The sequence below is a fragment of the Vidua macroura genome, chromosome 1 (genome assembly GCF_024509145.1).
Source record: "Vidua macroura isolate BioBank_ID:100142 chromosome 1, ASM2450914v1, whole genome shotgun sequence".
Classification (NCBI taxonomy): domain Eukaryota; kingdom Metazoa; phylum Chordata; class Aves; order Passeriformes; family Viduidae; genus Vidua; species Vidua macroura.
Window position 1 is genome coordinate 114,022,050 of NC_071571.1, and position 26,633 is coordinate 114,048,682.

The window sequence follows — 26,633 nt, forward strand, 5'->3', positions numbered from 1 at the left end:
TCAGGAAGACAACAGGAATTAAACATTTCCTTGGTGTTCTTCCACAGGCTAGATTATCTCAGATCTTGTAGCGGCTCCTCACACTTAATATGCTCTAAGCTCCTATCCATTTGTATATAAGGTAAAAATAGTCATGGTTTTAATTTCTCTCTTAATTTGTGACTACTTTTAAACTGAATTCCATCAATTTCAACTGACAGTATCTTAGCTGAATAAATAATGAAATTATTTATGGAACAGAATCAGGCAGACTATGCTTAAATCCCTTTGGTATTTTAAGAAAGCAGATCAATAATGTGAGAATTCTTTTTTGAGAGTAAAGTAACTAACATGCTTAACAAAAAGCATTTTAGTAATTATCTGCATTTAGGAGGACATCAACTTAGGTCACATGATGTGCCTTTTTCAATTTCCTTATTAGTAAAACAGGGAGAATAATACTTACCATTGAGAAGCCTTTTGAGGTCTAAGGATGAAAAGTGATAGAAGTGCGAAGTATTATTAAAATAATATGTCCCTGATTGAAAAGCATTAAATGTAACATGGAAAAGCAACACTAAAAGCTGCTGTGAATACAGACATATTTTTCCTTCATTTTTTTCCTCCCTTTGCAATGTCCCACTAGTCTTAGTTATTTTGTATTCTTTGAAATCAATTGTCCTGGTTTAGAGGTGGTTTCTTTGGTTTGAAGCACTGACTGAAAATGCCTGTGTAGCAGGGAAATTTCAAAGCAGTTCTGGTATAACACAGAGGAAACAGCATGAAACAGACTGTTAAAAGCAGGATATTGATGCTTTCCTAAAAATTTAAGGGAAAAAAGTTAAAGACTTCCTTAAAAAGATAGTATCTGCTAAACTGCAACAATACATCGAATCAAGCTATCATTGTATCATTAGTTGAACATTAACTTAGTCAAATATATATTCAAAAGCATTCTTTAAATTACATATTTCTTATACTAGAAGATAAAAAGGGGAAATTGTCACTAAAGTCACCTGGTCTTCTATAGGCATTACTAAAATTCCTCCAACTTTCAATAAAATTTTCATGTAGTTTTCATGGTCTTTCTGGACTCCAGCTCCACAGTAAATCCGGTCATATTGATGACTGTCTGAGGCTATTTCCAAACAATTACCAACCACAAAGGCAGGTTCACAGAACTCAAATCTAAGGGGAAGAAGAAAAAAAGAAAGAGGGGACACATTTCAAATTAGGATTTTTAAGAAAAGCCAGTCCAGATAAAGACAGAAAAATGTATTTCATATCTTCCCTTGTATCATGAATGAAGGGATAATTAGCATGCATAATTTAAAAGTTTGTATTAAGACATTACTTTGAAAGTAATCTGGTTTTTTGCTGCCACATCAGGAACCACTGAAGAAAAACTCTTGCAGTTACAATTATGTATTATGCAAAACAGAGAAAGCTTCAAAACATCACCTTCCTAACTCCAAGCAAGTAGATTAATATGAAGAGATCTTAAGCTATATGTTACAACTGCTACTAAAACAGTATGCTTATCAACGAGCAATATCCAGGCTGTTGAATAAATATTGAAAAGTTTCATTTCCTAGTAGCTCCCCTCCATTTTCTATCAGTTAGGGTCTATTTAAAGCCTCCTTATTCGCTACTTCCCAATTTTCCACCTTGAGCCCAATCCACTTTTCCCCAAAAAGTAATTCAGTGGAAGTCAGACTTTTTTTTTTTTGACCACACGCAAAGCAAAAAATACAAGACTCTTTATCTCAGAAACATCTAATTTTCTTCAGTAAATGGAAGCAATACAACTGCATTTTAGTGGACCTAAGTTTATAACACAAGTTGCAAGGACTGTAGGTGTTCTCTGTCGCTGTATAAAATACCAAAGGAAAAATGCACAAGGCAGTACTTTATTGCTAGAGCTGCATATATTTGCCACAACACTGTTATTTTCGGACATTTTTTAAGTCTCTGAAGCATGTTACTGCTTCAGCTGTTAACACCATAATAAAATCTACCATTTTGTAAAAAAATTCATTGAGCGAAGAACTGTACATCTTCCCCAAGCATTTTATATATAAGAGGAGAGGTTACAAAGTAGCTCATAGAAAGGATTTATGGTTTTCTTTGAAAAAATTATTACATAAAACCTAACACCCTTGTTGTTGCATGAAAAAGTTCATAAACTTCATCTGGCAGTATTAAAGTCCAATGCATCTCAAACAGCATCCAGAAGGAATGAATTTTCTAACAACTTCAAATACATGCAGCCATTTTATGAGCTTTATGGCTGATTGTCAATGGAAAGTAATTTTTCTTTTTGCTTGGCTAGCATTAGCAAATCCCAGTACAATACATGGCAACATTCAAATCAATATTTTTTTCAGTTACAGTAAAGTTGGCAGCTTTCACTGCTTAGGGATGAAGGCTGTAAGGCTTGGCTGACTTTCTGATCTAGAGCACTGCCATTAACAAATCAGGAAATTGAAGTTTTTGCTGGAAGTATATTTTTCTCTCCAAGATGGGATGCTGGATCTTGAAAATACTCCAATGCTTCTTTCTTTGATTAGTCCAGACAGACCACAGAATTTTTTTACAACTACTGCATGGTTCTCTCTCATACACTTCATGTGGTCAACAGTCCAAGTTTTCTTTTCCAAACCCAGAGGGAGGGGGGGAGAGAAAAAGAAAGCTACAAACAACACTGGTCAATTGAAGACAAAAAAGGGAGATGGAAGTGGAGTAGGGATAAATTGCCGTGTTGCACAAACTGAGAAGGTAAAGCTAGACCGGCCAGAACCATGGTTGAAATAATTCCAGATTAACACAGAAAGATCTAGAAATACATTAGACAAGGCAGAAAATGAAATCCAAGACACCGATCAATCTGCTGAAGAAGCAAATCTCATTCCGTAAGCACTTGGGCTATCATGTTCCTTCCTACATTTTCTACATTCCATATACAGGTCAAACAAGCAGTTCATGCCATGGTTTTCATTTCAGATTGCCTACACTTTAAATCAAGAATTAACATATCAATTTAATTTGAAAGTTTGAGCAAAGTACTTTTGTGGGCTTAAAAAGTAAAGGAGGATGGGGGAGGGGGCAGGGAGAGAATGACTATGGTACTTTTCCAAAAGGCAGTTTTAAATCTTGACACAGTCCTTGGTTAGTTTCAGAAAAATGAAGATGCCTGCCTGCCCACCCCCACAACTTTCACAACTTCTTACCATCTCAGAACGCTCCTCTGAAACCTACCAAATTTATTACCAGATAATCCTGTTTCCACTACTAGAAACCGCCCTAAACACTCATGAATACACTGGTCACACACTCTTAAAACAAGAAGGAACACCAAACTATCCAAGGAATACAAGACACAAGAAAACCCCATGAAACATTCCCCAGACACAAAATACTCTATACATGAGCTGCGGACAAAAATCCACAGTAGTCTTTACTAATAGAGTAGAAGCTGAAGGTGATTTGTCATTAACTTCACAGCTTGCAACCAGAAGGGTATGAAGTCCAAATAAAGACACAGAAGCAACTTAATACACTTGTAAGACTAAGATGGGTTAAGCACTAGAGACCAACTCTGTCTATAGGCACTTCAGATTGTCTGGCCTGTGCTCCCTCCATGCTATTAGCAGAGTTTTGTGAAGACACAAAGCTCATGACCACAACAGCTGTTCATTTGTTATTCCATTACTTCAAAAAAATACTTTCTTCCTCCACATAGTTTTTCAGTTAGTTTCAACCCAGTTTGTCAACAGGTGGTCTTCCTGACAGACTCATTTCCTGCAGCAAAACTAAACACTTCATGGACTAAATTACATGTAATTTCTGAAGACACCTCTTTAATCCTTGTCACATGAAAAATGAGGTCTAATCAGCTCACCTGGCTGTGCAATGCTCACCCCCAGCTGGCTTGAATTGGTGTGCTAGCTGCTGGTGTGCTGCTAGTTCACAAACTGCCACATGTAATTCCCTGTTATCCAGAAATGTGAAAGTAGGTAGAAGAAATGGGAGGAAAAGGTGATAAACTGTCTCTGGTAACAGCAACATTCCTGTTCAAAAGCCAAGCCCTCTTCATTTGTGCTTCTCACAAAATTATTCAGAAATTACTGCTTCATGTGTTAGGGTATGAACAGTGCTTCATACCAGATATACCAGAAATGCAAGAAAAGCATACTGCTTCCCTGCTTAGTAGAGCACCATGGACTTTTCATGGACTAACTGAGTTGTAGTGAACAGTGAATCTTGCTCCTCCACAATCCCATGAAACATAGAATTCACTAGTGATGCAGCAAGACTCTTTCCCAGATTCCTGAATCTTAAGATGATTTCGATTATACACACACCTCTGAATCTGAAAGAGCTGAACATGTACCATTTTCTTGTATTTATCCAATCCAGTAATAAGAGATGACCTTGGAACACAGACTGAAGTATAATTCTGAAAATTCTTTCTGCTAACTTGCCTACGTAATTTTCAAAAAATGTAAAGTTTAGATTGGTTTTACTCAGGTATATGAGACCCCATAAATTGATCAGGACATTTTTTAAAACTTAAATACAAAGGTTCTACAAATACAAGGAAGTATTCGATATTTAGAATACCTACCAGGCACATCACAAGCATGTTAGTCTTACAGCAGGAAAGTACTATCAAACATATTAGGTCAAGTTTCATTTTAAAACAATCAAACCCCAATTCTTTTAGTACTAATTTTCGCTACATCCAGAAAGTTTCTTTTATTCCTATTGCATCTGGGGTACCAAAACAGACCAGATATTACACTTCATTCTGTGTTACATGGAGCTATCTTTTATTAATATTAATGAAAATAAAACTGTTTCTTGCTTTATTGTCAATATGCAGTATTGACAAACATGTACTATAACTATCAAGAAGAGTTAGGATTTTGCTTAAACATTTTGTTTATTTCCAAGCTGAAATGCAACTAAAAATTGCCAAATGTTCTTTAATGTTTCTTCACCTCTACCATGTGACCAGGGTGGCTTTACAGAGCATTATATTGGTAACATGAAAAAAACCTATTTCACACCAGATAACAAAAAGAAGGGGAAAAGTACTGGAACTTTCTGCAAAAGTTTAGTCACTTCAGGTTCTTCAGTTGAATCTGCTGTCTTGATTACAAGAGAACCAACAGCCAATAACACAGAAATTAAGAGTTCCCATTACAGATAACATGGCAAAAGAAAATCTCTGTTTAAACAAACACTTGCCACAGAATAAATTTAAGCACACAGAGATCACATGTAGCAATAGCCCAAGATAACCAAGCAGTTTCAAGCTTGTGAGACTTTTGCATGGAATGGGCATTTCAAGTTCAAGGCAAAGGTACTTTTCTTCCAGCTAAAATTAAGGAAAAAAAAACCCTGTAGAATTTAAAGTGAGTTTTTGCCTTTGCTGCAGAAACTTAAGAAAATTATCCAGTAATAGACTGTAACTGCTCATGTTTTTAAGTTAGATTCCTGATAGATGGCAACACAGCAAAGTATTACTACTGTAATAAAAGAAACAACCATTTAAAACATTTACAGCAAAGACCTAAGGTTAAGTTTGTTGCTCTTGTATCCATATCCACCAATCTAGTATATGTGTCATAGCAAAATACTAAATAATGAAGCTGGAGAGTGTAACACTAACCTACCATAGTAGCCGGGATTTTTTACAAGGGGATTCACTGGTTGGTCCTAATATGACACCTACCCATGGAACCCTACCTTTAATTACTTCCAGCTCTGAGTATGTGCAGGACACTTCTTGGGCTAAGCTCTTCTAACTATACAACCTCCATGAATGTAGGATGTTATGCTGATGTCTTGTGAAGATGAAACTAGGTGCAAGGAGTTATGGACTGTCTCATTTTTTGTTGTTTTAAGTAGTAAACATACTTGATTTTTTAAAAAAAGAACAAGGTCAATAACATTGGAGAAAAATATCAAGTAATTTGAAGGAAAAAAACCAAAACCTGTCAGCATCCACAGATATGTATCTGAAGGAAACAGTAAAATATGAGATTTAAAAAAGCATACTTAAAACTATTTTTGCTACAAGAATTATTTAGTTCTTAAAATCAGTACCAATCCAGCTACATTTTACACCTCTCAACTACTACATTCACATCAAAATATCATCTGACAGTACACTTCTGCCTATCCCCATAATTACTAATCACACTCACATCTCTCAGCTTACTGTTCACAGCCTTTAAAGAAAGAAAATTCATGTCAGCATTAATTTGGTATGTTTTTTTCCCATCCACACACATTTCCTTTAGTTGGTCAACTCAAAGCTCTAAAAAGCCTGAATTCACATTTAGTACCATCAAACTGCTTTAAGTAATTCCCTTCCAATGTACAATTTATTTAAATTTATTTAAATTTTGGGCACAAAGGACTACCATTCAACTTTAATAATGTATAAGAAAAGGTTGGCAAATTGTTAACATTTGTCATGTGAACTACCATGACACTACATTAGAAGAAAGAATTTCACACAAGTCTTTGTGGGGAAAAAAAAAAACCCAAAACAACATATCTTAATAAATATTTCAAAACAGAATAGTAAATCCAGCATAAGAAATCATGGAATTAGCTTTATATCAAACTACTCTAAAACCATCAAATACATTAATAACCAGACAGTGAAATCAATCTGCAAAATGCGTAGGGTCTGCAAATATGTGATAAAACATTAAACAATTTTCCTTACTGTGATGAGGAAGTAACACTTATTTTTGTCCTATACTAGTGCACTTTCACCCTAGTTCCAATATACTGCTGGCCATACTTTCCTAAAATGGAAAGTGTGGAAAGAAGGAAACAAACCCCCACCAGTTATGACACATTTGTTGGTGAAGAGAAACAAACCCTAAAACTGGTGTATAAAGCTACAGCAGTTGCAAAATGAGTTCCCATGCTGACTTAAAGACAAAGTCTGAAAAGCTACACATCATTTAACCTAGAAAGGTGTGGCTTCCTTGTACAGTTGCATTAAGAATACCATCTCAGAGCCTCCTTTATGTCAAACAAGAATTTCCTAAATCAGTAATCTTAGTTCAAGCATTACTAGAACCTAATGTTTAAACACTGATGTATTCACTTAAAAACTTTGAAGAAGTTTTCAGATCATTTAGTAAATTTTTCAGGTTTCAAAACTTTTCTTCTTTGAAAATAACAGATGAATATTCATATGGCTTTATGTGATAAAACATGCCATAAGAACATGCAACAGATTAATGAAATACTTTTTGATTTCCATTAGTCTTTCTCATGTCACTTGACTGTGAAAATGCTTTCGAGCTAATGCTAGTCAGATATAAAGGTAAACAATTTTTAGAGAGTGTTAATTCTTTTCCTATGAAGTGGGGCAGTATCAGGGCAAGATGGCAAGCGCTTTCCACTTTTTCTCAAGCTCCTTCTCCATTGTTCATTCTATCTTATTTAAGTATTTTTCTAAGCTGAGCTAGTCTTCAGTTTCTGTACAAATTCGTATTCATGTATTTCTAGCATGTTTTGCTGAAAAGTTACACACCTTTCACCCACTAGTATTGCTGATACCTTTTGCATGTATACCAGAAATACTAGAAAACAAATTAAAATATTAAATCTTTGAAAACCTCTCATTGTAGACTTCATTTTAAGTCCCTTACAACCAATTACAACAGTAATTTTAATCAGCATTACAGTAATAGCCAAAAGTGATGCTAGCAAAATTTCTATTCAATACTTTTGTCCTGGACATTACTTCAGCTTCCACACAATGCCATAGGGATAGAAGGAAATCTCTATTTCTACCTCACTTATACTTGTCATTTTTCCATCTCTGAATAAAACTGCCTTGTTTCTTAGCCATCTTGTTCCTTATTTCTCATCAGTTTCATTGAGTGGACTAAAGTACATTATCCAATCACTTCTGAAGAAAAAGTCAAACACTAGTTCTTAAAAATACTTATGACTCATGACACTCTTCCTTCAACACAAATTTACAAAATTTAACTTCAATAATATAACTTCATTATATTATATCTAAACTTTGCTAGTAAAATGAAAAGTAATACAGAAGGAATACATTTCAGCAATTCCACAGAGAATATTAGTGAACAGGCATAGGGAAGCAAGAAAAAACTTGTCAGTTCAGTTTATTGTAAAGGCCCTATGATACCCATGGAAAAAGTCTAGAGAAAGATTTGCCTGTTAACAAAAACTAGGAAAGTATTTTCTTTCTATTTTTACTGAAGCAGAAAATTATTTTATAGGCTGAAAAAGTAATATTTTCTACTGTGGATTTTTGTAAAACAACAACTTTTACAGGAGCCATATACCAAGTATTGTCATCACTTGTTTTAATGTAAGAAAAATTTTAAGTACTATCAAAACTTGTAGACATAAGAGATTTGCAAGGGCAGTGTCCACTACAGGATTTATTTTTAAAAGGTATTTCACTTGTTGTTCTCAGGGCAAGAATATATATTTTTGTTACTACCGAATACTTGCAAAACGTAGGTTTAGTTCCTAACCAGGTAAGAGTAGATTCAATTGTCTTTGGAGCCTTCTGGTTTACAAGGTAAAGAACAAGAAGTAGTATTTCCCTCATACCTCTAAATAAATAAAATTACTGTGTTTCAAGCCCCTATTTGCCTTCCCTTTTTATTTAACATAACCTCTGGCATAATAGAATTCCACTGCCTGTGTTGCTCTGATTAGATTAAATCTCAACAAGAATTCACTCACTACTAAAAAAGCATTATTTACACTATCTGAAATTAAGTCATCAGTAAGATTTAAACTGAGAAAGTCATCAGTAAGTTTTGGAGACAGTTTGCTTTTTCCTGCTTAGATTTTTACTGCAATCACTAGCCAGCTGACCAGCAAGAAGGAGCTCTATTTTTCTTTTGTGTACACCAGGGAATCGCCTTTCAAATCTAATTTAATTTAAAAAGTGAGCCTTTAGAGTCCTACCAGTAGCCTTACATTTCAATGAAGAAAAACACTCTACTGGAAGATGTTCTTTAATGCCAACACAATCTACTACAAGACTTCAGGAAGAAGTTTCACCCATAACAGTTATCCCAGAATTAGTACTAGGGTTCTTGTCACTTACCATTGAAGTGGATTCTTTTGATCCTGAGAAGGGTTGGTGATTTTCTTTCACAGCAGGGACTTCACCAGCTTACCCAGGTTTGGGTTTTGATAGGGTGCTAGAAGATGGGCAACCTAGCCTTGCCCTGTGGCTCTCTCTCCAAGCTGGATATTCTAGGTCTAGAAGTTGAATGGGAGCAGAAAAGACAACACATTCCCCTTCAATAAACAGGTGAAGCGGGGCCTGGTACTTGAACATATGTGTTTTAGATAGAGCCTTCTTAAGGAATGATTGTTTCCCCCTTAACTGGCATGCATTCTCTGAAGGTTTCAAGAATGAAAGAGAGCCTTAAATATATTTCAGACTCAAAGAATTTTCTTTAGTCTATACCTCAAATCTTAGTACCTCAACCATCATGACACTTTCAGATGTTTTCAAGAAAGAAGTTCTCCTTTGCTTTTATTGGCAAAAATATACATCATCAAGTAAATCAAGGCAGCATTTTATCTTTCAGAATGCACAACTCCACCTCCATTTAGAGGAAAACTGTTTTTATAGATTGGTGGGATATGGATACAGATACAAGTAATTACTGAAATTATTTGAAACAGGTATCTGAGAACTCTTCTTCTGATGAATAGTTCCGGAGGCCAAAACTGAGATAAGACCAGCTATCAGAGACAGATAGCCTTCCCTTTAGGCTGAATCTCAAATCCTTCTGGACATGTTAATTTTATATACTGTCAGTGAAGTATATACTTCTGGTGAAGTACCTTACCTGAAAAGTAAACTTGCAATTGTACTTCAACAACATTATTAACAGGAATCAAAAATACATGTTAAACTGTATCACACAGCATTGGAACATTCCCCCATACAAATGGCATAGAAGAAATATTCCATCTTGTTTTATTAGGCAAGAACCCACCTAAATCATCATGACCCAGCTCCACACAGAAGTCAGACACAAAACCAAGGGTCTATTACTCCAAGCAAAGGAACAAAGTTACAAAGTGTTTATTATGATTCAAGCTTAAGCTCTCCAAGTACCTACCCGTAAGTTTAAAGTCGTGGTTTGTGTTTCAAAAGCAGAATGCTTAGAACATTCAAATCAGACTGCAGAACTTAATACACTAAAGAAAGAATGCAGGGAAGTGGCAAAACAAAGCTTTACTGAACTTCCCATTTGCGTAATTCCGTAACTGCCAGGAACGCACATCATAGTCTCTGAGCTCTTTATGTCCCCTGGATACCTTGTTGGAAGCTGCTGGTCAAGTGAAAGTTATTTTTCACACACACATTCACTGAGACAACTAACTTCATTCATACCAGTCTGCCCTGTAACCTATTTTCAAACAGTGAGGACTCCTGCTTGGTATACACCAGTGTTCAGCAGCAGACAGATACCACACACCTCTTCCCTGGGTGGTCTTTCAGCCAAATACTAAGCTGACCAAAGTAGTAGTTAAGTTCAGATGGTGCAGTCCTGTAACTTTGGGTAAAAATCTTTCACTTACAAATGAAGATTCAGGAAAAAGTTACTGAAACAAGAAGCGAAACCAGACTTACTGAGTCAGAGAACATTACTTTGAGAGTCAGCTTAAAATTCAAGATATGATATTAATACTTACACTGAAAACAAATACAGAAGAACCCTACCACAGGGGAAAAAAAAAAAAAAAAAGCAAAACAAACCAAACAAACACATCATCTTCATTAACTACATTAAAATACAGAATATTTACAAAGAAAGCAATCAGCCAGAATCAGCTATGCAGACAACTTAGTAATTCCCCCCAAAACACAAAATCCAACCAGGCAACCATTATTGTATCAGCTGAACTGCAGCTATTACAAGCAGATTTCTATCAAAAATCACTTTCACAGAAGTATAATTTTTGTTATGTTGGTGAGAAGAGTCGTATTTTTTTGAAACATATATAATACTGACATTTACTTCCACCATGTTTAACAGTTTTGTTTATCTCAAGTTCTTGCACGTTTTGAAGCGTAACCAAACCCCCCAATGTTCTGCTATCAATTTACTAAACTCTCTTAATCAAATTTTGTTTTAATAATGACAAAACTTCATTGCTACCTCAATTTCTTTTAATTTCTGTACATAAACCTATCACCTGATTGGTAAGACATTCCAATCAAAACCAGCTTTTGTATGTCTTGTTCAGACACCTATAATGCAGGTATGTTTCAGGATTCACTAGCTAGCAGGTACATCTAACTTAACAGAGCCATTAATGCAGTATTAGTAGAGATCACAAATAACCATATTGCACACACATTTATTTAAGACACATAAATTGCATCATAAAACTGCTCACTGAATCAAGTGTTCTAGCTTGTGTTATAGATTAACCTCACCCAGCATAAATGCTTGTATTAAGATAACAATAATGAAAGATATGCATGTTCTCCTACATGATTTTATTTATTTTACTGGGCTAACACAGTACTAAAATAATGTAGCCAGTATCAGAATTACAAAATTTACTGCAGATACAGGTAACACAAGGATGATACTCTTCTGTTACTAGGAGCGTGAAGAGAAAGGCTTGTGGTCAGACATGAGCTCTTGAAGTTTGGAGTATGGGAAAAAGTGGATTGAGCTCCAGTCAACATAATCAAGAACATGGCAGTCATAAAGTACATTACACAGGTAAAAGGATAGCAAAAATTTTCTTTGCTGCCCACAAGGGAAGAAAGAGGTGTAGAATGTGCAATTTTTAGGTTACTCCTACAATTCATAAGATTTTCTGCATTTCCAGAAGTTAACTTATAATCACTGTTGGAGCATTTATTGCCTACAAGAAGTCGTTACAAAGAACAGCCCTAGCCAGAACCTTGTTTTCCCTTCAAAAGAGGCAGAGGATCCCAATACTCTTATAGGCCAACTTAAAATAATAAAAAAAAATGTTGAGTAGGTAGAAGCAAAAAGGTTCAAAGCCCTGGAACCCAGAGTTATACCCTGAAGTAAAAATGAGTAGTGCTGCGAGCATAGATGAATACTCTTGAGTCCATCTCTTCAGGAAGCAAACACGAAGGCAATTAGAAAAAGATTACTCATGTCCAGATTAATAGGGGTAGATTAGAAAGAAAGTTAATACTGTACAGAGAGATTATGTAAAACTACATAATAAAAACTGATTTAATGGATAAAAATTGCTCTATATGTGCAAAGACACCCACATACCATGTCACGCTCCTAAATGCATATATGCATGTACGTCCACGTACACACATGCACCCCATGTATGTATACACATTGCCAAAATACAGGGAAATCCACTTTGCTAAGTATTGCACAGCAGAAATACTCCCATTCCTCCAAAGAGTGCTTTCTTAAGCCTCAACTTACCTCATGAAGTAGGGCCACAAACTGCAGGTTTTAGGTTTTGGTAGGGTGATGTCATTCTTCTCCCCTCCCTAAGCTCATAAGCAATGACACACTAAATTTAAAACCAAAAATGTTATTGCAAAGCAAGCTAGACAAATTAGATACTTACTTATCAAAGCTATCACTGTATTTTATGAAGCTCTCCAACTTTTCCTTGGCATATTCTACCACATCCGAATGAAGCTCTATTCCATGATTAATCCCAAAAGGTCCTGTAAATAAAAATAGCATTGTGTGTTTTTGTGATGTTTCTTTTCTAAGCACAACAAAAACAGCATAGAACAGCACTATAGTGTAAAAACATCAAAACATAAAACAGAAGTCTCCAAACACTGCTAGACAAAGTTGTTTTTTTTTTTCATCTGCATTACCAGTGCTTAAAGAGGAAGGTAAAAGACCAAAGGTTCGATAAAAGAACAGAGACAGAACTACAACAAAACAATTACAGAACAAATTTTCTTTGTAAGCATGCAGGAAATAAGTTGACTACAGTGAAGTTACTCTGAGCAAATTCTTTTTCAAAACATTACTTAGAATGCAACAAATAGAAATTATAATTCAGTCTGTATTTTGATATTTAGATTTTCAGGCTGTCTTATGGCAAACTTTTCATCTTCTGACAATTTAGAGATTGGGGATTATATCCCTTAGCCATATATGCTCTTCTATTTTGCAGGTTGCAAAATCAGAAATTTGTTTCTGATTTAATATAATAATTAATTTCTACCAAGAACAGTGATATTGCCCACACATTATGTTCACTCATCACAATCCCATCACAACTGCATTGCCTTCCTGTGATCAATTCCAAGTATAATTCCAAGTCAAACTGTGTGCCAAAAGTTAATGCTATTATTTCAGGAACAAGAAGAAATCATGAGACAGTATTATGAGGATTATCCACATCAGGAAGGAATCTGAATCAGACAGTCACATTTGCTGTAAGGATTCTAAATTTAACATGCACTCATAGCCCAGGGTCCTTAGTCATTGGAGCATAGAATTAGAAGAGGGAGAGGGAAGGGAAAGAGGGAAAGTAAACATCAATAAGATTAGACAAAACTTATATTTATATCCTCTACAGCATTCTAAATCTTTCCTAAATATTTAGCTCCATGATGCTACTCCAGTGAAACAGAATTCAATTTGTCTTTTCTAGGACACAGATTAACAAAACAGACATAGGGTTAGTAAGAGAGGTTCTGTTTTAGTGCAACAAAAATATAGCATATACCTATATACCATTAACCTGACTAATAACTGCAACTCTTAACATAGTTTAGAACATTTTCTGCTGCGTGAAATAAAAGCAATCCATTAGGTTACCACTGGCAGTGCTTTTAAGACCTCACTGATAGCAGGCAAGAGGTAGCTATCATCCAAGGGACATTCAGAACTTGTGAAAACATTTACCTTCTGCTGACATTCATTTTTACTGTAAATTCATGTTATTATTGGTCACTTTAAGAAAAATATTGGCATAGGCAACCCCTTTCTACCTGTTTGTTTATTATCCTCTTGTACCATAATAGGCTATGATGTTTCTAACAGCTCTACAGCATACAGCAGCTATCAAAGTTTTCTTTACCTAAAAATTTATCGCAATTCCTTTAATCTCATAATTTAAAGTAAATTAAAAATGCATAAACATAATCTGTCCAAAAAATTCACATGTACATTCCTTCAAGTACCTAACTTTGAAAGCAACTAAAATATCCTGCATGTGTCAGTTGCTCTAACAACCTGAAGTTAAAACTATGAATGTAGAACACTACCACATCATCATACACCACAGCATCCGTAATTTAAATGGAAAGATGAGAAATGTATTCTCTTCTTTCACTGGGAAAGTCACAGCTGGACATATAAGCAGAGTCAGCTATTCTAAAAATGTGAAATCAACTTCTCGACTACTCTCTGAAATCAACTGGCCTCTTTCAGCATAATGAGAAAGCAATTCCACCATCTAGTCTGAACTTCATTTACATTTTAACAGTTTCAACAACAGTTAATTTAATCTCTGTGGACTGGTGCACAGTCTTTTTAGTATGTTGCTACACTTAGAAGCGATCACCAGTTTCAGATTATTCGATAATTTAACCTAGTCATTTTGACACTGCCAATGTGGCAGCAACATTACTCACTACATTGTCAAATGCAAAGACACTCAACTACTGTCAAAACCTGTCATTTGGTTCTGCTTCTCACTGCAGTGTACACTGAAATTAGTTTGAAAAAAAAAAGTGAGCTTTTAAAAATTAGTATGGTTTATTTGTCAGAAAACTACATCTGTTTATTTTTCTTTGTTAAAGCAACTGTTCTCTGGTTTAGAACAAGCACTTAATTATTATATGTAACTAGTTTTATCAGAAGGAGTATAGTAAGAAAATAAAGACACATAAATTGCATTTATACCTTCTACACCTCAGCCTAGAACTCAAAACACAGTACAACGCTAGTACTTCAGTGACAGGATACAGCACTCCAAAGACATGGAAAGTCTACTTCTGTAAGTAGCTGAGCAGTTGCTGCTCCAGGCTGCTCAAGCCCTGCTAAGGACTATCAGCACCTGAGCTGCCTTTCTGAGAACATCTGCAGGGTAAATGTGCTCCTCAGGGGCTGTCAGCCAACCTCAATCCTCTGTAGAAGACAAGTCTTTTCCTGTTTAATTCCCTCAACTCTGCATATACTATTCGGAAGGATAGGAATTCTGCTTAATACAGAGAGGTCAAACGCAGGATTGTTCAACAACCACTCGAAATTGGTTAAGTAAAGAGATACAAATGCAGTACACAGAATCAAGTGCAATAAACATAAGTATGTATTTTTTAAACATATTAGTTAAGAAAGAATAATTAAGTAACAAAGATAGAAATAAACAAGTATCTTTCCACAAGATAGAAATAAACAAGTACCATTAGTCACTACCCTTAAGAAACATTTTAGAGAAAAAAATGCTGCAATATTTACTAATTGTTTTTATACTGAACTTAAAATACCACAATCCAATTTAAAATATCTACTCTCAATTAGAAACACTCCCAAACAGAGAAAAGAAACACTCTAAGAGAGTAGATAGCTTTACCTTATTTTTACCTGTGAATGACCATAATTCCTGTTTCCACAAAACATTGTTTATTTATTAGTATTAATAAATAACTCTTTCATTTATTAGTATTAATTAGGACAAAAGATACTGCAGATACCAATAAATGATGTTTGCTATGCACTATTAGACGTATTTTCTTCCTTACAATAAATAAGAACTGATGACAAAGTAACTAAATTAATTGAAAATTAACAAACCAACTCGACACCTTAGTTTTATATCTAAATTAATGTAAGCAAAATCTGCATATTAGCTGTCATCAAGATTCCTGAAACAAAGGGAAAAACTGCATGCAGTATGGTCAAGAAAACTGTATCTACGAAAAAATACACATCAAAATAACTACTGCTGTTTTATGTAATAAAATAATTCATAAAAAACTTAGTTGTTGGTGCATTTGCTCTGTAATCTAAATGCTGGGCATGAGGAGATTTAATGCATTTTTCTCTCCAGGATTTGAAATTTAATTTAGGTAACAATATTTAGTTCCATTTGTTTTCATATAGAAAATGTATTTGCAAACAAGAAAAAACACAGTGCTAGTGTATTAAAATTCTTTTGAAAACCTACACACCCCATTAAAAAGTCTCATCAGTCTACATTCCAAAATTTTCTCACTAAAAAACTGATTAAATGTATTTTGAAATAACTGTTGGCATACTGACACAGATTTATTTTTCAGTTAAGTTTCTTCAAGAGAAATAAATTAGCCTTTACAATTTAGATTTTCCTTTCCATCAACTGAAGATCAGAACAATAACGTACAGTAAAGGCACAGAGAGAGTGCAAATGCAGATGAAAATTTTAGTCTTCAAAAATTGTTCCACTCTACCTTTCCCTTTTAAACAAAAATAAGGACTATTTCCTTTCAAATGAGAATTTTATACTACAGAATGAAGGAAGAATTGCCTCTTCCAAAACACCCAAGAAATGTCACCAATTTAGAGTACCAGTGAACTGCCTGCAGATAACAAACAACATTTTAACAACACATCTCAAAGAGCCAGCCTTATGTATGGTACTGTCATTGTTAAAGAAGTAAAAGTAAGGTTTTACAGGGCTTCCATAATCTTATAAAATATTCAAACCCACTATATTTGAATAAAAACGTTCAGGTTACCTAATATTAATAATTACCTAATATTAATCCCACCATTGTACTCAAGTATCCGGTTCCACTACCCAGATTTAGAAAAGACAATCCAGGCTGAAGTTTCAGTGCTTCCATGACTTCAGAATAAATGCAAGGTGCTGACAAGTGTATATTCCCATGCTTCCAGGCCAAGTCTTTGTAAGCATTGTCCCTGTATCCTTCCAGGTAATAATCACCACGATCAATCGCTCTGAAGGCTTGCTCCACACTCTCGGTACGAATGTACTGAGCTTCTTTCAAGTTATCAATTAAGTCATCGTTGTCTTCTCCAGCACTCACAGCTCCTCCCATGCTGAACTTCTGTGGTAATTCAATTAGTTTGCAAAATACATTAGGAAGAGAGTTTCCCCAAAAGTATACGTTTGTAATGGAGTCTCAGCTGTTTTTTCAGAAGGACATCACAAGCGAATCCTGCAAAACAAATTAATTAACAACTATTAGCAAGTAATGAAATACTATTAGTACTGGATAACTTTACGAAGCAGAACTAGGAGGTAGGACAGCTAGTACTCAATCAAAATTCTGCCCCTCAGATTTTTAACTCAGAGTTGAGAAACATGGGCTTAATACAGCAGCATGGGTTGTCTACATTATGCAAACCCTTATGTGGCATTGCTTGCTAGATACTGCAAACCAGTGCTAAGAACCTTTCACCCATGTGGCGTATTTGAGGGGGCACCCACAGGACAGCAAGCTGCCTTTGGGTGAGCTCTAGTCCCATCCTGAGAGCTAAGTGTCCAACAGCAGCTGAAGTTTGTACCAACTTAGCTAATTTTGAAAGGAACTTGGTTCCCATGTGCTATGGCGGAAACAAAGCCCAGTAAGGGATGCTGTTCAGGAGATGCTTTTCAGATGTTCACTTTTGAGCTGAAACAGAATAGTAATGCAGATGCAATGGCACACTGCTCTCTTCTGGAATCAAAACAGGAAAGCCCTCCAAGTATCTGAGCCTCTCCTAATGCCTGTCATACTCGCTAGAGGAATAAAAACGCCTTAAGTACCTAGAAATTTTTAACAGCTTGCCAGCTCCTAAGTGTAATTTTACACAACACACTGCAATAAGTCATACTAACTTCAAAATAATTCCTTCAGATCTATATTTTACCTGCAGTTATTTCATTATGAATTACTAAACTCAAAATCCAGACATTAGCATTTTTAATGTTGCATGAATTACCAGTAAAATAGCAACAGACCAGGAGACAGTAGAACAGGAAGTTTAATGCATCACTTCTACATGAATAGAGCACACAGTGAGTATCAGAATAACGTTGATAACACACTGAAGTTTTAGTTGTTGCTCAGTAGTGTTTACCCTAAGCCAAGGAAGGACTTTTCCATTTCCTACACTCTGCAGTGAGCAGGAACACAAAAAGCCAGGAGGGATCATGGCCAGGACAGCTGACCTGAACTGGCCAAAGAGATATTCCATACCATATGGTGTCATGACCAGTATATAAACTGGAGGGAGTTTACTGGGAATGGAGGTGGAATGCTCAGGGCTGTTAAAGTTCTGGTAATCAGAGGTGAAATGATGACTGTTCACCATTCAGCTGTGTACCTCCCTCCAAAGCAAAACCAATTCCCACTGACATTCTGGAATGGGAAGAGGCAAAAAGTCACCATGTGCAATTATCCAGCAAAAAAAACCCCTTTGATTAAAGTAGAAAAATCAGACTTCTGAACACCCTAGTGCTCCACAGCAGTATAAGCAGGCGTCTGTGTGTTCAACCATACAGGAATATTTCTTTCTACTTGTGAAAAAAACTACAGGACAACTTAGACAGAAAATATGAAACCTGAGATTTTTTTAAAGTTCATTATTATCTTGAGATATGTTTGGAAATAAATGTAATTAAAACCACAAAGATAGGAACTGAGTTTTCTAAAGACTAAATTCAGCAGCTACATTTGAGAAATGGGAATGCCGCTTTCAGCTCTTCCTGCGGGGTGCATCCACCACCTCGCACCAGCAGATGGAGAACTCGGCTAGCCATCAGCACTGCGCCAGTAAAGTGCTGTAGCATGCTGCAGAGCCCGCGGATGGGAAAACCTAAAGCTTTAGCATTTCCATCAACAAGTGCCTTCACTGCTTTCACATACCATTAATTTCCTGTAAATAACATTTTTCTAATTTTCAATACTCATTACTTTTTTATATATTTGGTAATTTTGTATTCTTGCAATTATACGATGGCTCAAGTTATTGCAGAATCACAAGACTTTCTACTGATGATAGCCATCAAGTGTCTCAGCTTCAATAATGGTTATCACACAAAATCTCAAAGCCAAGAACAGAAAAGGTGTGTTTGACACTGTGACATTGAGGGAAGTAGGGGAGAAGAGAAATGGAGTCTCCTCTCAAGAATGGAATACAGCAAAACAGCGTGGCTATTTGGCAGTGCAATTGAGGGCTACATATCATTCTTGACACTCTGCCACTGTCTGAAGAAGGTGACATTAGGTAGATGACAGTGATGGTGTTTGCTTTTTAGGTATCTTGGTTTGGTTTGCATCCATTAGCCATCTACAGTGCTCTACTCTGCATTCTACAGCTACAGGTAGGCTAAAATGCTGCTCATATGGAAAGTATTTTAGTTCAAAACCAAAAAATGCCCACGGAAGTGAAAGAAATAGATCTTTTCATGAGAAGCAACCTCTTGTGCTGCCGAGAAATACTTTTTGATAGTTCACTTTCCTCCAGTGCTTTTAAACACACAAAAGAAAGCATCTCAGAAGCCATTTTGGCAGAGCTGGAACAAAAGGGCAAGTTAGTCAAATCTTCCTTGTGACTGTTGACCCAGGACCAAGATAAAACCAGCAGAGCATACTATGATAAAACTTTCTACAGAGCTGAATGCTCACCAAAAACATCCTGTGAAGCTCTCTGATATTAAAACTGAAACACATGCGGTTCACAAAGAGCACAAGCAGCATTCTGATGCCTATTACACCAAGAGGTATAGCAACTTCACACGAAAGATGAAGGTTTGTCAAGTTAACAAAATGCAGCTATTGCTTTTAGCCTTAGGAATCTCTGGAATACACAAGCCAACAGAAATTATGGTATAGGAGTTAAAATTTCAATATAGTCTTGGTAAAAAGTTAATTCACGTAGTAAAACTAACTGCAATTAAAACAATCTTCATTTTTCATTCCACACTACTCATGAATTTATTTTCAGAAGATGGAACCCCATCTTGAAGTTTCTTATATTCACGATAATCCACACAACATGTAACACCATCACCTCTGATCTGTTTCTGACCTAACCTTGTAATCAATTTCAGTGAAAATACCTAAAATAATTTCTGGGTGGTTTTTTGATGGTTTTCCTTTTTTTTTTTTTTTTTTAATATTGTCACATGAATAACATATTTTTTGGCTATGTGGCTAAGAAGAGATGACAATTTGAGTGCATTTTAATTCTTCACTATTTTGGTTTCAGGATATGCAAAACTCTTAGCTGAGAAGTTAGTAATGAGGTATAAGGCTAGTCAAGATTTTTTGCCAGCTTTTAAAGGGACACAAGTTTTGCATGTTTCAGAATTTCTATAAATGTATTTGCACTTTAAGTTAATTTCCTGGGCCACTACAGACTTGTACACTCTCTTAAATACAGTTTAAATATCATGCTAGCAAGGTATCCAGTTAATTTGCCACACAAAACCTCACTGACATTGCTAAATCCATATGATGCCAAGTATCTTAGAATTAAGTATCTTGTAATATTGACACAACCTGACTCCATATAGACAACTACTCAGAAATACAAGCTACTTGAGCTGGCTAACTTGATCCTTACTTAGTTTCAAAGAATGGAAAAGAGAATAATAAATGGAATCAGCCATATTTGAAGTCTCCTCCTCACAACTAACACAATCTTCACTAACACATCAGCTTGGAGAAAGATGACACTGAATCAGGAGTGTGATACATTACTTTAAACTTGTACATAGAATACAACCTTGCTTGGTGAAGTCTCCCTCTTTCCTGTAATAGGGAGAAGACAGCAGTAAGTCATTGAGCTTCACATTAATATTAGGATTCAGCTGTTCAGTTTCCCCAAAAAGGAATATTCTGTGACTGGCAATAGAAGGGAATTAACCATGAATGCACACACGGGCCTGAAACACTTCAGTCAAGTTAACAGTATCAGTTTACTCATAGCAAAAATCAGCAGCATTGCTCTAATCAGCAGCGATTTAAAGTTCCCCAGGCCACTAATCAAGTATCAGACCTACTCCTTCCTCGCCAGACTCAATACATGATACCCTTGCAACTGTTATGAACTCAAGATCATGTTTTGCCTGTCCTCATCCCATCCAGTGACTCCTACAACCATAGGACTTCATTTTCAGTTTAGCTTCCCTTTTTCTCCCAAGTATAATAGTGACTCACACAAGGAAATTCAACCCCAAACTGCAGAGCTGAGCTTAAGATTTCAGTAGGAGCTTTCAAACAAACAGTATGATTGATTATGATCTGAAAGGAAAAGAATAATTCTAGTATTATTTTCAGTCAGCAAAGACTGGAGAAAACCAAAATATGAAGTATGTACTGGCAGTAACTGCAGTAGATGACTACAAAATTAAAAATAAAATGTGGGACACAGAGGTATTTTAGAACGACGTCTTCATTAACATTTTTTTAAAACTTTTACACCTATACTTGTTGCTAAACTGATACTGAAGGCAGCAAAAAGTTTAAATGCTTTGGAAATCCAGCTACTAGAACTACCTTCTCTTCCACAGCTATTTGTTTTGTCACCCCAAGCAGCTATGAAAGAAGAAAACCTGTTGTTTTTTGGATATATGATGCTACTTGGTGCATTAAGGAAAACTCTATAGAGAACACCACACATTTTTGAAGTCTATACTCTAGACTAATCTTAAAAACATTCACTCTTAAACTACTGTTCAGTGGGTCACTTCAAGAAGCTCTTCAAGTTAAACAGAAACAAGTACAAAACCAAGTAGAGTCAGCTCTCCAGTGCAGTGCACTCCACAGAGCATACTTCAAGATTCTTTGCAATAGAGCAATGGAACAAAAAATAGACCACAGGATTAGCATTAAGTCAAATGAATGTAAACAGCTACAACTACTGACTTAACCTGAATTGCATTGACCTACTTGGGCAGAAAATGTTTGTCAAGTCTGATGTAAGCTTAAGCTCTGATCTTTCTGTTTGAGTTTTCAACAGCTGTTTATACAGGATTCCAGGTATGTGCCAGCTTTCACTCTTCCTCTACCTCCAGTCACCTGAACATGCTGAACAACAGACATGGTACTGCATTCCTCTCAAAAGAGGTACTGAAACTTACAGAACTCCACAAATGTATGAGCAGTGACAAGCATATAAACACATGATCAAATGAATTTAACCTTGGCAGCTATACAAGGGCATAATTTTAGACTAACTTGCTAAGTAGCTACTGAACTTTTTTTTTTTTTAATATTAAGACAGTTCACAGAAACTTGAGTAAAAATAATAATAAAATAACAAAATTCTGTTAGTTGCTTTTGTGTTTGTTGCATTGTTTTTTGCTCTTCTTTGAACTAGCAGACATTCCTTTCCTGGTCTATGCTGTCTCTTGTACTTAATTTGTTCTTCTTATCTGAAATTCTATCTACCCTCTTCACACAATACCAATGGTATGAATGCTGAAAGGAAGATTTTTCTATACATAGTTCTGTATGCCAGACCTGTTCTCAGGTATGCTGATAAAGGCTTGAAAATTCAGTACCTTTTACTACAAAGCAAAGCAAACAATCCTACATATGTCCTGGACTAAAATTTTAATGTGCAGCTTAACCCTACATCCTGACTTAGCTCTCCTTATTGCTTAAAATCTGGGCAACCAAAAACTTTTCACAAAGTTAAGTCTCTCAAGCTTCAGGAGCAGTTTCTTCTTCAAATATAGACTTCAAATTCTTCTTCAAATATAGACAACAGATTGTACATATACCTTTATGTCGGAATGAATAGTAGCTCTGCCCTGATTCCTAGTACCATATAGTGTACAATCAATTGCAGACTTCAAAATAATTAATATTGCTTCTCTACTTGCAACAGTCCAAAACAATTCCTGTTGCTTAGCTGTAAGACAATGCACCAAAATGCTCTTGTCTCTGGGGAGCCTAAGATGACTTAATGACCTTTCAAAGTTCCACTGAAAATCTAAGCAAAGGGCGTCAGTTTAACCCAATGTCTAATATGCAGAAATATCCCCTATCCTTCCTCTGATACTAGCGTCCGTGACAGAACCTGGCAGTCCTCTTCTAGCACATTTTCTAAAGGTCTCAGCTCCTGAGAGGTGTGCCTACAGCTCTGTCTAGTCCCAGGCCACAACTATTTTTAGTTTGTCCAGTGTAAACTAGCCAAAGAGCTTTATCACAGACTGGTTTGGAGAGAGGGGAAAGATGAAATGCTCCTCTCAAGGGCCTAACTGACCCTCAGAAACAGGAGGTACCAGGTAACAGCAGTTTGGTCACTGCCTAAAATATCAGAATTTCACTAGAGATATGAATTGATATTGTTTAATACATACAGATGTCTGATATTCACTGAGCCTGTCTCATGCACCTGTTTTGCATATCAGAAACTGCTGGCTGTGCACATATTTCACAAATTAGCGAGCTACAGAGTGACCAGGCTGCAAAACTCATTGTCATAATACACAGCTTTGCAGAAGGATATTTAACAGAGAGTACTCATTTCAAGCAGGTTCATATAAGCCATAACAGGCAAATATTAAGAATCAGAAGAGCTGTAGAGTGGTGTGTAAAAAGAACTGGTTCTGGTATATCTAATTCTGTTTGGCCTGAAAAGGCAAAAGGCATAAAAGTGACACAACATTCTGCAAATTTTAACATAGCAATCACTTTCCATCTAAGACATCTTTATAAATATATATATATATATATAAATAATGAAATAGTCAACATTTTTTCAAACAAAACCTGTTTCTTTTCATGAAAGAAGATGGTTAATAATTTAGTTTGGGTGACCAGAACATAAAAATGATGCTCCTTTACTTGGAATAACCTTCAGAGTCCCCAGGAACAACTGGGGGATGGGGAGGGAGAATCCTCTTTTATAATGAAATACAAAGCAGGTTTTGTACATATTTTCTGAAACATATTTCCCATAAAAGTTGTAGCTCGTAAGCAGATCAAGTCACACTTCATATAACTTCAACTAGGCAAAATGTGGCCCATAACAAAATTTTCACAATTTCAGCCAGTACTGAAGTTCAAAAACTTACTGCACATAAACATTTCAAGTTATTTAAATAACTCACTTCTAGCAGCAACAGAACAACATATGCCTGTTGCCTTTAGCAAAAGAAAACAGAAATGAGGTCAAGTGTAAAAATAGAAGATAGTTGCATTCCTGACACTTGAAACCTCATCTTGGAGCTATGCATTTACTTCAGTCTCTACAAAAAAAAACACACACAAAAAAAAAAAAAAAAAAAAAAAAAAAAAAAAAAAAAAAAAAAAACCAAAAAAAAAAAAAAAAAACCAAAAAAGCCCAATTAAAAAACAGAAATATCAATCAACTTTACCAACCTCCAAGTACACTAATTTTTTTTTGTTTCTAATCTTCAGAAAAGCTTCAAAATAGCACACAATAATCACAGCATAAACAACTTAAATATTGTATTATCACGATGTTTACTTTCACAGCCTGAGAATCTCAACTTTTATTTATTATGCATCCTCTTCTTATGAGATACTAAACAAATACAATTTAAGGAAAAAATATATCCCAATTCTTCTGTGCTTGATTTTTAAAACAGTACAATGCAATACAACAGTATCTTTTGAGAAGTTATTTTATTACTTAGTCCTGTAATTCTCAAGAGGGAAGAATGAGTAAAGCCTACTCCTGTTTCCTGCTTCTCTTCCTCAGAACCATGAAACAAGATTCTTTCACTGATGCAATCTTCCAGAAGCGTCACACTGGAATCACCTTTTTTTTTCAAATGTAATTTGTTTACTAACACTTGCACACTGAATTAGTTTTATCTTTTCAAATAAAGCAATGGATATCTACCCTACTTTCTTCTTTTTAATTCCCAAATCCAGCATATCCAAAAGCTTTAGGCTTTAAGGATCCATATCATAATTTGTCTCAGTCTCCACACATACCATAAACCCATTAACAGCACAACCTATAAAGATGTGACTTTGTCCATAGATCTCTATTACTTAAGATTTTCAATGCTTAATTTATATAAAACAAGAGATAATTCCCTCTCATGGTTCTAACCAAAAAAGTGATGATTTATCCAAACTTTCAAAACATACTGATCAAGTACGAACTAAATCTATATTAAAATTCTACCAAAAAGTCTCTAGTCATCCAGGAAAAAGAAAAATCAACACTTTAGTTTACAACGTAAAAGGTTACAGCATTAATACTGTGATCAAAGTCTGTTTCACAAATGTTCATACAAATATTTTATTATTCTCCCTACTTTGAGGTAATGTTTCAATGTACTGCTTGGTAACAGTATCATTTTAATATACACCTCTGTGGCCAGTCAGTACCTTCTACCTTAAATTTTCCACAGGGGCTTGCAATTGATTAAACCGATTATTTGCCTGCATATATCAAAGTTAACTTTGTTGGGTGATGTGACAGAAAGCTGTCCTGCACACAAAGGAGCAGGGGTGCATTTACAAGCAGGGGAAACACACGTGAATACCCTGACCCAGCCTACCATCAGCTCTCTCCACACTCCCACTATGGTGCCTCTCCGAGGCATTTCTCAGATCCAAAGATGTGACTTTTACAGAGCTACAAAAGTTACCATGGAGAGCAGGGGAAAGGGACTTGGGAATGGCACAAGTCCTGTGAGGGGATGCTTAGGGAGGAACCAGAGGTGGGAAAAGGGAAAAATCACAGTTCCCAGGGGAGACACAAGCATGGGAATGCCACAGCTATAGTGACAAGAGGAACAGGTCATGTCAGCAGGCTGCAGGTCAGTATGTGTGCCCTGCCTATCCCGCCAGACTGTCAATCTCGTTTTGCAACTCCTTCTTGGGCCTCTGTTAGGTGCCCATGTGCAGCTACAAGACATGGAGTCAGACCACAAGGGCTGGTGAGTCTGTGGTGCCAGCAAAGCAGGGCGTGAGCTTCTGCAGGTTCAGGTGTAATCACACGGAGTACCAAGCTGGACTGGCTGGCAGAGTGGCCTTGGAACTGGGATGGGACACACTGGCCAAGTGATGCAGCTGGCTGCTGGAGGAACAAAGAGAAGTCCAAGGAAAGCTCCTGAAGAATCTGTGGTGTTTGGGATTGGCAGCTGAGCATGTGTGTAAGAGGCAAAGGGGCATATACAGACCTAAGAGTTCCAGGGTAGAATGAGCGCCTAAACCCAGTAATTGGAAAGATTTGTAATACAAACACATATGTGTTTGCACACATTAAGCCTGGCCATCCAGAAAGGGTAACAGGATGAGGCCATTGGTGCTGTTTGTGCTTGCATTAGTGCTGTCGCCTGCTTGGTGTGGTGGCAAATTATAGACGTACATGCTGAGTATGTGTGTTTGTTTGCTATTGAGAATACGTGCTTAGCCTCATAACTCACTGGACCTGAGGCCATGGACACCTAAACTAAAAACTAGAAATACTTGAACAAAGCTACTTATAGGCCTTCTTTAAAAGCACAAACCAAAATACATAAGCACATTTTAAACTTGAAAATGTTTCTGAATTACTGTTTTTCTTTGTCTTCAGGTATGAAACAAGTACTACTGTAAATATGGCTCCAAAGTTATAATTTATTTACAGTACCAACAATGGCAGATGTCATCTGGAAGGGATTTGGAGCATTTGTGAAAGCTCCAGTAA

The 26,633-nt window shown here is 36.0% G+C and overlaps 1 protein-coding gene across 5 annotated transcripts in view; it reads right to left on the reverse strand.

Annotated features, from left to right (window-relative positions):
* The window catches only part of PCMTD1 (protein-L-isoaspartate (D-aspartate) O-methyltransferase domain containing 1), a 40,627-nt gene that overhangs the window by 6,378 nt on the left and 7,616 nt on the right, over positions 1–26,633 (reverse strand). For 3 of the 5 annotated variants that reach the window (XM_054001142.1, XM_054001221.1, XM_054001285.1), the window contains 3 exons: positions 16,753–17,179; positions 12,616–12,718; positions 996–1,167 (listed from right to left, as the gene is read on the reverse strand). In XM_054001142.1, coding sequence (XP_053857117.1) covers positions 996–1,167; positions 12,616–12,718; positions 16,753–17,059 — 582 coding nt within the window. In that variant the 5' untranslated portion in view covers positions 17,060–17,179. Of the gene's footprint in view, positions 1–995; positions 1,168–9,115; positions 9,199–12,615; positions 12,719–16,752; positions 17,180–19,633; positions 19,718–26,633 lie in introns of those variants that run through there. The other 2 variants (XM_054001351.1, XM_054001425.1) reach the window with 2 other exon arrangements.